Raw genomic sequence first — 13636 nt, forward strand, 5'->3', positions numbered from 1 at the left:
TTGCTCTGGGGACCCTGAGGCCACAGGAGCCCACACAGGACCAGCTGGAGGGATGTCAGGTGATAAATATGCTGCAGAAAGCCTCCTTTGCCAGAGAGATGGGCTGGAGAACAGATCCACTGCAAGAGGACATGGGGAAGACCGTGGACCCGGGACAAGACAAGCCTGCCCTGAACAGTTCTAAGACAGGTGAGGCAGGAAATCCACCACAGAGGATGCGCAGAACACTTGGTCTAACACAGAAAGCAGTATCTCTTGGTTCCAAAGTAACTGCAGCCTCTCACCAGCCGCCTTCCCCACTTTCCTCACGATCATGAGCCCATGAAGGACTCTCCCACACATACACCCTGGCCTCCATCAGACATTTACCCCACCATCCCCAGGTAATGTCTGCATGCCTTGTTATTCTAAGTATAAATGTTAATGTTGATGTGTGTGTGGACCTCCCCAGTCAGTCTCCATTTATAAGTGTACTTTGACACCATATCATAACTGCTCAACTGACCTAACTGTAGACACGTCACCTTCCAAGTGAGACCCGGATCTATCCTAGGGCCAGCTTATAGTAAGCAGGAATCCCAGGATGGGTAACGAGCACAATCAGAGTTTGGATAGCTGTTTGGCTTATGAATGGATAGGAGGTATAGGCAGAGCAGCTATGTGACTTTGAGCAAGTCATTTTAACGCTCTTTAAGCAAAATGAATAATTCAGGCCCCGTCCCCCACAATGTGGTTACTGTAGGTAGGTATTAAATGAACCAGTGTGCATATAAGCATCTCATGCCTGGCCTGTCCTTGGGCTGAGCAGGAGTTTACTCTGCTATGGAACAGATGGTGGGTGTGGTAGGGTGTCTATGGACAAATGGATGGATGGGTCAATATGTCAAGGAGACTAGATGCCCAAGAAACACGCAATAAGCAGGGCTTGTTAGAGATCCTGGCCTGGGATTGATTAGAAGAGGCAGCCAAGTGTGGAGCGTGATGGCGGCGGCGAGGGATTGAGGAAGCTCCACAGTACGGTGGACAGAAGAAAAGGAGGCCGAGGGCACAGGCTTGAGTCGGCCTACTGTTTGGCTATGCAGAGCAAATGCAGCCGAGGAAGAAGGAGAGAGCAAGAAACTCATTCCCACAATACAAGGAGTTTCACAGAGGAAGGAGCAAAAAAAAAAAAAAAATGTCAATTGAGATCAGTAAAAGGAAGGAAGGCGAATAGTGTCTGCCACGGGGAATGCCCCGAGGCTCCTGATGACCCTAGGGGAGCAGCTTCAATCTAGCTGTGCAGAGACCCAGCTGCTTCAGATTTATGAGCATATGGGCAAAGAGAGCAATTACAGGTGACCTTTTGGGTCTGACCATGAAGGGACAGGGAGAGGATGCTACCTGGAGAGATGGAGCAGGTTCAAGGGGAGAGTAATTTGAGGATGAAACACTGGACCTGCACTCTGGCTGAGAGGACAGGAAGTAGCTGTCCTGGTGGCAGCCGTTATCTGTGTAAGGCAGAAGTGACGGACAGGAAGAGAAGGGCTAAGGGGTGCCCACGGATGGAGAGCAGCAGGCTGGGAAAAGAATCTCAAAGGTGTCTTCCCACGGCACATCTCTGAGTGGAAGAACAAACTCAGGTCCATAAACAAAACGGCACCCTTGAACTTCGCAGAGAGAGATGGGGTCCTCCAACCCTGAAGCCACCCAAACCCAGCCCAGCCATCCCAACCCCAAGCCGTCCCTCGGCCCAGCCATACCTACAGATTTGGTCCGTGGAATCCCCTTCCGCAGAGAGCCCGGCAGCTTCTCTGGGCCCGGGAGGCCCTGGCGCTCAAACAATGACTGTGGGGTCAGGGAGGAACATGGAAGTTCCGGGGCACCGGAGCCCCCCGTTCTCCATCCAGCCCCACCCATCCTAAGCTAGACCAGACACCCACACAAACACCCTAAAGGCACTGGTGCCCATGCTCGGTTGGGGCCTCCATTATATGAGTGGTAAAATGAACACAGAAGTACAGGCCCTGGGCACAGTCAACAGAGACGGAGGAAGAGTCCACAGTGCCAGGCGGACAAATCCACACACAGGAATATGCTGTGCCACAGGGCACAGCAAAGTTGCCGACCCCAGTAGTCCCAGGGTGACACAGAATCTGACTGACGTCAGAGGCACTAAAACGCTGTACCCAAAGGAGTGAGCTGAACTACAACCATTCTACGAACTGAGACGGCCCCAGACATCTCCCCCAGAGAGGCCGTGGAGAGCTCCACCTCCTCCGGAGAAGGCACCCAAACAAAGAACTCTTACCTCCAAAGAGAGGCGCATGACCCTCTGATCCCCAGGCCCTGGACCTGACCATCCCAGAGCCCTGGCCCAAGGCTGGCTTACGCTGATCTCGGCAGGGGTAATCCTCCGGCTGGTGGGCCGCTGCTTGACCGTGGCTGCCCTGGAGTCAGCATCTGCAATGTCTGGCCTCAGGGTCGGTTCCGCGGCAACTGCCAAGATCTCATCCAGCTTTTCTGCACAACCAAAGAAACGCAACCTCAGCCCCAGAGCCGCCTCGGCCTCCCTGCCACACCCACCGATGCCAGCCCCTTGGCACTCATGAGCCAACCAACACTACCCACCCCTGGGTCTCTCACTGCCTGAGGCCCTAGATCTTGTGTCCCATCAGTGTCCCCCCTCAGACCTCAGGACCCGGTTCTTGAGCCAGCCGAAGTCTGTCCTTAAGGAGACCCTGGGTATCTCTGTGGCCACTGGGAGTGACCACAATGACCAACCACAGGGAGACCAGACTCTCAGATCCATTTCCCTCAGTCCCTCACCTCCAGCGCCTCTTCTCAGCACATGGCCTATCCTCCACCACTCCCCACGGGACGCTATCTCTAGTGGGACCACTGCTCCAGGGACAGACATGAGTGCTCAAGCAAGAGACGCTGGCTGAGTGGATGAATAAGCTGATAACCAAGGAATGAACAGGCAGATGGGAAATACCTCCTCCTAAGAACAAAACTCAGGCTGGGGATCTCAGTCAGAGTGGCTCAATACGAAACAGGAGGCCACAGCTCCTTCCTCCTGCCCAGACAGAAAGACGGTTCCAGTGGGATGGGAGGGAAGGAAAGAGGAGAAACAGGCGTGGTATGGAAAGGACTCTCCTCACCGACAGCCTACCCACCCCAACTCCTCAGACTTCGGCTCCATTTAAGGCTGACGCCTAAGAAGAGCTTGGTGGGAGAGACACCAGGCGGCCTCAGGCATATTCCTGTCACAGCCGTTATCAAATGAAAAAGGTTTGTGCAGTCACTTTTTATTAAAGGGACTGTTTTTGAAAAAATGGGACTTTGGGGGGCTGTGCAGATGGCTTGGTGAGTCAAGCGTTTGCTGCCCAGGCACGAAGGCCCGAGTTCGGATCCCCAGCACCCACATCAAAAGCGGAGCCTGGTAGTCCATGCCTGTCACCTCAGCACTCGGAAACAGCGACACACAGGTCCTAGGGACTCACTGGCCCCCCCACTCTAGTCCAAATGTAAGCTCTGGGGTCAGTGAGAGAACCTGTCCCCCAAAATAAGACGGAGAATGACTGAGGAAGATACTCAGCAGATAGACCTCTGACCTACACACACGGACAGGTGCACGCACACACGTGCACATACTTACATACACCACACACTCCCCTCCAAAGAAAGAAAAGTGGTACTTTCGCTTATGGGGGTGGGAGAAGAGATGCAGAGAATCCAGTGTGATGGCGCACTGTGTATGACGGTTACTGTTGTCAACCTGACACAGAATTCAGAATCACCTAGGAGACAAGCCCCCAGACACACCTGTGAGGGATTATCTTGACTATGATAACTGATGTGGGAAGGTCCACCCTAAAAGTGGGTAGGACCATTTCCTGAGCTTGGGTCCCAAACTGCTTAAAAAAAAGGGGGGGAGGGGGAAACAGCCTCGCAAGAACATTCATCATCCTCTCCTTCCCGACTAGGGATGGAAAAACCCTCAAAGTGGGAGCCAAATAAATCCTTCCTTCCTCAAGCATTTTATTCCACTGTGCCTTATCCTAGCAGCAGGAAAAGTAGCTAACAAATCCCTGTAATCCCATTCTTTGGGAGGCTGAAGCAAGATTACAAGTCTGAGATCAGACTGAACTACAAGGGAAAGCCATTTCAGTGAGGGAATGGGCTTCGGCAAACCTTAAAAGCACCCAAAGGCTGTCTGAGATGCAGTTACCTAACTCCGACCTGGAGTCCACTCAGGGGCAGCGTTCAAGCGTCCACTGGAGGTTAGGGCCCATGCTTTTATGTGCATGTCCTCACTCAGCAGCCCCAGGCTCCACCTGTCCCCCAGACCATATTTAACTCTTGAAGTGTGTACCCACCTTCAGGGGACACTTGTCTTAGAAACCCTTCTACTCTCAAAGTCCCATTGCTGGAGAACTCCTATGGTCAAGTCTGAACATCCATTCCTTTCCAACCCAACCCCCAGCTGCTCACCAGCATCTGCTGTTCCTATCTCGTTTCTCAGTTGCTGTGTAGAAGTAAATTAACTCCCGAGGCGATCTCACCAAGTAGCATATTGAGACCCCCCTCCTTGCACACTGATTCTGCTCAGATGTATACCCTCTGAGACCCAAGTCCTTCACCTAACAAAACAGTCATAGACGACATCTATGTGGCATGGCTCTAGGAAAAATGAGCACACAGGAGCCCACAACCACTCTAGCCAATGCAAACCACACTGGCCAGTGCAGATGCTGAAGGCACCAGCCAGGACATTTACCTTATCTTCATCAACCATTTGTGGGTTCCTCATACTCTGCCCCTTTGGAGCCCTGAACAACACAGTACTTTGCCAGCAAAACATGCTCCCACTGTAGAGAAATTTGTAGGGCCCAAGCATGGCTTCCAGTACCACCAGGTACCACCACAGTACAGAGACGACAGACGAACAACTTCCTTTTGAAATGTGGGATCCCTACCCTGGCCAAGTCCTTGGTGATATACAGTATGTGCGAGGTTTTACATGACTACCACAGGAACCACCTCAAGATCCTATCATCATCCTCCTGTTTCCCAGGAGCAAAATGATACACAAAGAGCTCTAAGATGATGCACAAAGAGCTCTATGCCAGATCGCAGATCCTTGCTGCGACACCATTCAGAAACTGCAGGAGTAAAGACATAAGGAGAAAGAGAAGTCCATGACACCGTGGTGACAGGTCTCCTACCAAGGCACACTGTCACCTGAGCCATGGACCTTTAAAGAAGGTGTCAACAGAACCTGCTCCAAGAGATCCAAGCAGTGTGCACACAGTTTAGCAAAGCAGCTGTTTAGGGTTACGTGGCAATAGCACTGAGGCCAAGCAAGAATTGTTTCCAAGAGGAAGAAGTCAAGAATTCTACATATGAAAAGTTGAACACTTCTTCCCAACATAAATCCACAACAAGGTTAGAAAACGTAACCCTAAATTATTTTAGATATTTAAAAAAAATGAAATAAAATCCCTTAGGAACCAAGTGTTGTCATTTCCACCAGCCTTCCAAGGGGCCAGCCATCTGGGTTCAGGGCAAAGTATGTTGGGGATCCAAGCAGGGATGAAAAGAGGGTCTGTGGAAGCAACAAACCATTCGCCCACAGCTGGAAGAAGGGCATGACCACAGCCAAGCATCCTGGTAGCCCTACTATCAAGGAACTAGAATGCAGATCTTAGCAAAAGGAGATTGGGTGGGGGGTGGGGGAGGGGAGAACAAGGGAATCCGTGGCTGATATGTAAAATTAAATTAAATTATAAAATAAAATTAAAAAATGGCCTTACAACAACAACAACAAAAAAAAAAGGAGATTGGGGGTGGGGGTAGGATCTACTGGTCAGATGCTGAAAACCAGAGACCAGGCAAGGCCCAGTGCATCAGAAGTAAGAGGGGGAAAGGGATGCGGGATGCACAAATCCACACACCCTGGGCTATGAGCCTATCTAAGCCTGACTCCCATCCACTCAAGAGGCAGAGGGAGCAGTAGAAGCCGGGGAAAACTCCCCCAGATGCTGGACCTTAGTACCCAGTCTAGGCCCTAATGTCTTTAGCCCCACATGGACCCTGTGTCTGATGCCATGCTGCACATGAAAGTCACGTGAGAAAGAGCCTCCAAGGACACCGGGGTGGAACCAGTGAAGTCAATAGCCTGGGGGCAGGAGTGTTTCTGAGCAGGGGAATCCAGCTCCCTTCCCAATGCCAGCAGATTAAATAAATCCCTATTCTGAAGCAGCTCTGCTCTGTGCTCAATCCTCCAACTCATCAGTATGAAGTTGGCTTAGGCAAAGAAAAGGACAAAAGATACAGCACAAGGCAGAGCCTAAAACCCTAACACCACCATCCCAACACAGCCTAGGCACCCGGCTGCCCTAAGCTCCGTGGCCTGACCCTCACAGACCCTCCCCTCCCCTCCCCTGGGCCATGACATTTGCAGGGGCCCCCACCAGGAATTCCCCCACCTTCTCCCCACCAGGCTATCTCCATAGGTCACATCCCCAAGCTCACCTGAACCCACTAGGACTATGGTTATACTCCCTATTAATCCCAGGGAGACCCCTGGGAATGCCCCATCCATCCTTCACCCAGGCAGGGACCAGAGAGAGTGCCAGATTCCAAACCACTCTGACTTGGACTGGAGCCTCATCACACACCAGTACCAGTCAGTGCCCCTTGGTAAGGACAGGGAAACCAGGCCTAAAAACACAGCAGAAGACTTACCCCCTTTCCTTCTCCGAATGGAAGCTTGGAATTGAGAAACAGAGCAGAGCAGGTAAGAAGAAGGCTTTATTTATTCCATGGCACCTGGGCCATCTGCACAATGGTTTCCCCACCCCCACCTCCCAACCACCAGGCCTTCATAGGTCTGTCCCCCATCTATACCTCCTCCTCCTCCTTAAACCAGGAGCACAAGCCTACCAATGCTCTAAAACTCTAGAAGAGAACAAGCCAAAGCAGGAATACACGCTGCGTGGACATGCACACTCACACACATGCACACACACACACACACACACACACACAGGTGCACACATGCATGCACGAAGAGGCGCACAATTAAACTGCACTTGGAGCAGCCAAATGTTTGTTCGGAACGAAGACACAGAACTACGAAAATGAAGTTCAGAGTCTGCTCTTCACCAAAGTGGTCGCCTATGAGTACATTCTGTACTGACATTTCGGTTGGGTTTTGTTTTTGGTTTTTGGTTTTTTGTTTGTTTGTTTGTTTGTTTGTTTGTTTTGTTTTGTTTTGTTGTTTTTTGTTGTTGTTATTTTTTGTTTGTTTTGTTTTTGTTTTGTTTTTTTGCAGTCCTGTAGATGGAACGCAGGGCCTTGAACATGCCAGGTAAGCACTCCACTACTGATGCACACCTTCATGTTCCAACGCAGATTTCTAGCGGCAGGCAGATGTAAACAGCAAAGCAAGCAGTACATATTTGGTAAAGGGATCTTTTCTGGACTAAGGCAGTACCAGAGACCTACCCTGCCCTCATCACAAAAGAAAGACCCAGAAATTAAAGGACATCGTAAGTTTGCCTAAATAAATGAACAGGAACTGTCTGACCACATTAGGGTCCTGATGTGGGTCCCCATTAACCCACATCCCTGATTCACGCTGAGCATATATGTACATGGTAAAGGAACCCCAGGCCAGAGTGAGAGTGGAAAAGGGGGTTATCTAAGCTTCTTCCCTCCTCACCCACCCCCGCCCCCGCCTCTTACAAACAACCCTTCTCTTTTTGAGACAGGATCCTGCTGCACAGGCCAGGCTGACCTTGAACTCACTCTGTAGCCCACACAGGCCTGGAACTCACAGCAATCCTCCTGCCTGGACCTCCTGATTGACAGGTAGAGTTCTCCCACTGATTTCTGCCAGCCACCACCACCACTTTCGTTTTATTTAATTCATTTGTTTAATTTTGGATCAGCCTCTGCTCACTCTATCAGTTCCCAGGAACTCATCCCTCTTCTTCCTCCTGCACCGCCTTGCCTTACCCTCGACACGGCACAAGCTTCCACCTCTGCGCCCACATCCCCCTCACCTCACAGTTTTTCCCTTTCCCGGTGTTCGGGTCATCTTTTTGACAAACATGGCTCCCTAAAGGGTTCCATCAAGTGAGTGGCAAGATAGACATGTTTCTAACAGTGGTGACTCAACATGTCTTATTTCTACCTTTTGAAAACACAAGCGGCCGGGTGGTGGTGGCGCACACCTTTAATCCCAGCCCTGGGGAGGCAGAGCCAGGTGGATCTCTGCAAGATCGAGGCCAGCCTGGTCTACAGAGCAAGATCCAGGACAGGCATCAAAACAACACAGAGAAACCCTGTCTTAAACACACACACACACACACACACACACACACACACACACACACACACACACAAGCAAATCATCCAGGTATATAATCCCAGAACTCAGGAGGCATGGGCAATTAATTCAACAGCAGCCTGGGCTATAGAATGACCCTGTCTCAAACGAACAAAAAAAACAAACACTGGATTGTGGGATGTCCTGCTGGGTACTTGGAGAACTCTATGTTGTCCTGGCTTCTTCAAACCAGGCATTCCCAGAAGGACCAGGTCACCTCCTAAGACAAGTGTCTTTGAGTCAGGGCAGCTCACTGGGCCCATGACTGCTGGGTCTTTCTCTAAACACAGGCCCATTTTGAACCCGGTTCCAGTTTCAATAACTCTCATCCTGGGCCCAGAAAGGTAGGCAGAGGCTCCTGCTGAACTAACCCCACAGCCCTTTCAGACTCTACTCAGAAGTATGATGCCCTAGTCTTGTGGCCCATCAAGGTCTATAATGTAACAGGAGTGAGCCTCTCCCAAAGCTTCTGGAGCAGAGGGGAAGACTCGACTCTCCGGCTCCCATTTCTACAGACGAAAGCTCTCACAGGGATGCCCCTCGGTTCCTGGAGTGCAGAGTTCAGGATGATTAACACCGCTTTGTGCAAAGTCCGAAGGGCCTTTCTGACCTGGTTATGGGACTGCTTCTAGTAAGAGACTCCAGGGCCATGCATTAACGTCCAATCAGCTCCAGCTGTCTACTCATATTGGTGTACTGATCCATGTCACAGGTCTGCTCTCTGATACTAATAGGTTAGGTTAGACCCTAAGGCCAGAAGTCTGCTGGTGCCTCTGCTCAGTCTAGTCCACAAGTTTGGCTAGTGTAACTAGTTGGGAAAGTATCTGCACCCCACTTTTCACCATCCCTTCTATCCATAACCGAGGAAAGTCTAAAAGCAAACCATCACTCATTTCTAAGCCAACTGGCTCCCTCTGCTGGCTCTGGTAAGATTTTTCTGCTTTTCTATGGTATTCTAAAGTTTCACTCTGACAAACCATATTTATTTGTGACATACTTCTTCAGAATGAAGTCTTATACTTCTGTTGACTTTGGGGAAATCCTTAGCCTTTCTATTATTTTCCTGTCAAGTAGATGTTTGAGGTCTCCTCGCTTGTCCTCATGTCCCCTAACTGGTCCTTGGTGTCTAGCTCATCTGCTTCCTAAGCTGATTCTGGGTAGGCTCAGACTGAACTTCTGACTCACTGCTGTGTTTTTTATTGAGTGCTGGATACTGTGTATCCAAGTCACAGACTCTTCTCATTTGTAGCTTTTGTTTGTTTGTTTGTATCAATAAGTTAAAGATTCCCAAACATGCTTATTATTGTTATTCCTCTTATCCTGTTAATTTCATTAATTCTGTTAGTTTTCTTGCCTGTATAGTAACGTAAACTTTTTACTTTACTCTCATACTCTTTTTTGTTTGTTTGTTTTGTTTTTGTTTTTCGAGACAGGGTTTCTCTGTGTAGCTTTGCCTGGAACTCCCTTTGGAGACCAGGCTGGCCTTGAACTCACAGAGATCCGCCTGCCTCTGCCTCCTGAGTGCTGGGATTAAAGGCGTGCACCACCACCACCACCACCACCACCACCACCACCACCACCACCACCCGGCTACTCTCATACTCTTATCTCCAGTTCTTTTTAAAAATTTTTTTAGATTTTATCTATTTTGAGTGTATACGTGTGTGTGTGTGTGTGTGTGTGTGTGTGTGTGTGTGTGTGTTCCCGCCACATTCATGCCTGATGCCCTCTCCCCACTCCCGAGGTCAAATGGGTTGGATCCACTAGAACTGGAGCTACAGATGGTGATGAGCAACTATGTGGGTGCTGAGAACCAAACCTGGGTCCTCTGTAAGAGCAACAAGCGCTCTTAAGTACTAAGCCATCACTCCGGCCCCTCCAGTTCATTTTATGCTAATCCCAATTATACTAATTGCCTGTGGGAAAGTCTCTGGCTTTCACAAGTCCACAGCACATATTCTAGCCTTGTTGAGAACTTCCATCAGGAGTTGGAAGCTCCAGTTTCCAATTCCTTTGGCTTTGATTTCCTGCTTTATTTCTGAAACAAGAGGAGTCCGCCTCCTTCACACTATCTGTAGTTTTTATTTATTTTACTCAGAGTTTGATCATGGGAAATCTTGATCATGTCAGCCCCTTCTATCTTGGTAATTGTTTTCCAAACTTCAGTCAAGGCACCTGCTTGGAATGTGGCAGCTCAGCCTATGGCTGGGACCTGGCCAGCACTGAGTCTATAAACAAAGACAGGGATAGTTCTGGGAGCCAGAATAAGAGTTTCCTTTTATGACTGGAAAGTCTGGGATTGAGACTAGGCTCAAACCACAGAAGCAAAGAGTGTTTCAATCAGTCACATGTGTTGGAATATACCTACCGTGGAACTGTTAACCCATAACCACCCACAGTAAGGCTCTTAACAGTCAAAATATATTAGCACATGCCCACAATGACAAGAGAATCACATACATCAGCACATGCCTAGGATGAGACTGGGAACAGTCCTATGTGTCAAGATGTGATCATGCATATAGGACATACCTATGACGAGGCTGGTAAATGTCACATGTCAGGACATGGCTGTGAATATGAGACATGTCCATGACAAGGTTAACTGGCATATGTGTCAAGATACGGTCACGCATACGAGACATGCCCATGACAAGGCTGGTAACTGCTACACCTGTCAAGACGTGGTGGTCATGTACATGGGACATGTCCATGATAAGTTTGGCTAACTTTTACACATGTCAGAACACTGTAGTCATGTACATGAGACATGCCTAAAACCAGGCTGGCAACTGCCACACATGTGCACATGCAAACAGGATGTGCTATGCATATGGAACATGGCCATGATAAAGCTGGTAACTGTCGTATGTCAGGACGGGGTCCTGTATATCAGGACATGCCCACAATGAGGCTGTCTGAAGTCAACCCAGGTCTGTATCCGTCACAGCCTAACATACTTTGGTCCGCCTCCCTCCCGCCGTTCACCAGGCCCCGTCCCTCACGGAGTTAGAGGTGCTCACACTGCCTCTGTTAGGTCAGTAGACTCACTTGGCAGATAAGTGAACAGGTACCAACCGAGCGAAACAAACACAAAACATGACCCAGCTCGTGCCAGTCAGATCCAGGAGCCCCTACCACTGCTCTTTGCCAGCTAGGTTGAAATGCAAGAGCGAAGTCTTAGTGGAAAAGCACAGAACCAGGGAAAGCACTCACACACATGCATGCGGGCATGCTCCAGGGCCAGACCTTGTTCCCCTGCCATCTGTCCTGCTTGTCCCTGCCCCACTCCAGCTCCTCAGGCTGCCCCGAGCCCTCTTCCCTCCACTGGCTCTCTCATCCCTCACCACACAGGTACCCAATCTCCCCAGCACTCCGGTCCGTACCCCGAACTGCTGACCTGTCTCCTCAACCATCTGTTCCTCCTTCTGTCTCTACCTGGCCTTAGCCCCGGCTCGGTACCACTGCCCTCCTGAACTGCCTGTGTCCATGCCTCTTTGGCCAGCCCGATGTAGACCGTCCATCCACCCGCCGTCCACCCGCCGTCCACCCGCGAGGCTCACCAAGTTCCTCCAGCTCGGCCGTCATGGACTTGGAGCGCAGGGTCAGCGTGGTGCTAGGGGCCCTCTTGGGGGGCGGTGGGGCTGCAAAGAAGAGGGAGGCCTTGGCCCTCCTGTCCAGCAGCAGGCGGCGCGGCGTGGCCAGGTGCAAATGCCACTTGCGCTCCACTGCCTGGATTTCCTCGTACTCCCTTGAAGACGAGTCACACTGTGCCAAGATCTTGTTCAGGCTGCGGCTAGATGCAAACTTCTTCATGGCGTGAGGAGCTCAGGGAGCAGTAGAGCCAGGGCAGTTGGGCCCCTAGGGCCCTTAAGACTCCCCGGGGGCCAAGGCCTCACACGGTAGCAAGAGTACCAGCAGAGGTTAGGATGCTGGCTGGCACTGAGCTGAGCATCCACCCTGCGGGCTCCAAGGCCCCAGTGAGTGGGCACCACCCATGGGGGGCTGGGTGGATCTCCTGCCAGACTATCTCCTGCTGCCTGAAGCACCCAAGGCCCAGGGACCACTGCTATTTACGAGCCCCACAGCGTGGCCTGGCTAGCGGCACACCTGGGCTGGGCCAGCGGCAGAGCCTCTTAGGCCCAGGCTGTGCCGCGTCTTTGGCGTCGGCGCGGGGAGAAGACGCTTTTCCTCTTCCCTCAGGTGCCGCCTCCCCCTTCCCTGCACAATAAAGCAGCAGCAGCAGCAGCAGCGTCAACCTCACAGTTGCCATGACAACCCGGCCTCCAGGCAGCTGCTGGCGTCGGGAAGGAGGGCTCTGCCACACCAGGGCTGGGGGGGATTCACAGAAGAAGGGGACGGGGATCTGAGGAAGGGGGCACCTAGGATCAGGGGTCAGAGGCCTGGTCAGGTCAAGGGGTCAGGCATCTAACACCACCACAGACCTGTGCAGCAAATAAGGGCAGGAGTGTGATGTCAGCAGTGCAGGGTCAGAGATGGGAAGAGGGAGGTGGGCCTGAAGTTCAAGGTCGCGGGCCAAGTACCAAGGGTTAGACCCTGGAAGGCAGCAATCTGAGCCCTCACCTCTGCGCCGGGCACCATCCTCTTCCGGTTTCCTGGTCACAGACACGACTTTCATGACCAGGCGGTTGCCACCCTGGCGGATGAGACCCACTACTTGCTTGTGTCCCACCTTCACGACGTTCACTCCGTTCACCTGGGACAGAGAAGCAGCTGGGTAGTACGGGCCGGGCCGCGTGTAAGGGAGCTCAAGAGTTAGGAACCCCCTCCCCGCTTCCGGCTGAGCAGGGACAGGATGGGCCTCACCTCAATGAGGAAGTCCCCAGTTCGAAGCCCAGCCCTCCAGGCCACACCTTCCACATCTACAGACTCAAGGTACTGGAGTGCAGGGAAGGCAGGTGTGGGTGTAAACTCCTCGATGGGGGTCTCTGCTGCAAGGAGAGCGAGATAAAAAAAAAAAAAAAAAAAAAAGGCACTCACAAGCCTAGATCCTGTCAGAGAGCCCGGCAAAGCAACCTCAGCCGGCTCGAGGCACCTGACTTCGAAGGCATAGAAATCTGCTTTGGGGGTGGGCAGCCGACGGGGATACCCAAGCAGTGTGCATGCCTCTGTGAAGTCCCCCATTCACCCTCACCCAAAAGATCTCTATTCTGCTAGACTCCCCACAAGGGAACGGGAGCCAAGAAAGAGAGGGACCTGCTGCCTTGTCCTGGGACATTCCACACCAAGACATACAAC

The 13636-nt window shown here is 51.4% G+C and overlaps 1 protein-coding gene across 1 annotated transcript in view; it reads right to left on the reverse strand.

Moving 5' to 3' along the window:
* The window catches only part of Shank3 (SH3 and multiple ankyrin repeat domains 3), a 60018-nt gene that overhangs the window by 14922 nt on the left and 31460 nt on the right, over positions 1-13636 (reverse strand). The window contains 6 exon segments of the mRNA XM_028869216.2: positions 1740-1824; positions 2369-2499; positions 6730-6753; positions 11941-12021; positions 12962-13094; positions 13205-13329. Of these exon segments, the coding sequence (XP_028725049.2) occupies positions 1740-1824; positions 2369-2499; positions 6730-6753; positions 11941-12021; positions 12962-13094; positions 13205-13329 (579 nt within the window).

This window comes from Peromyscus leucopus, chromosome 20 (genome assembly GCF_004664715.2).
Source record: "Peromyscus leucopus breed LL Stock chromosome 20, UCI_PerLeu_2.1, whole genome shotgun sequence".
NCBI lineage: Eukaryota > Metazoa > Chordata > Mammalia > Rodentia > Cricetidae > Peromyscus > Peromyscus leucopus.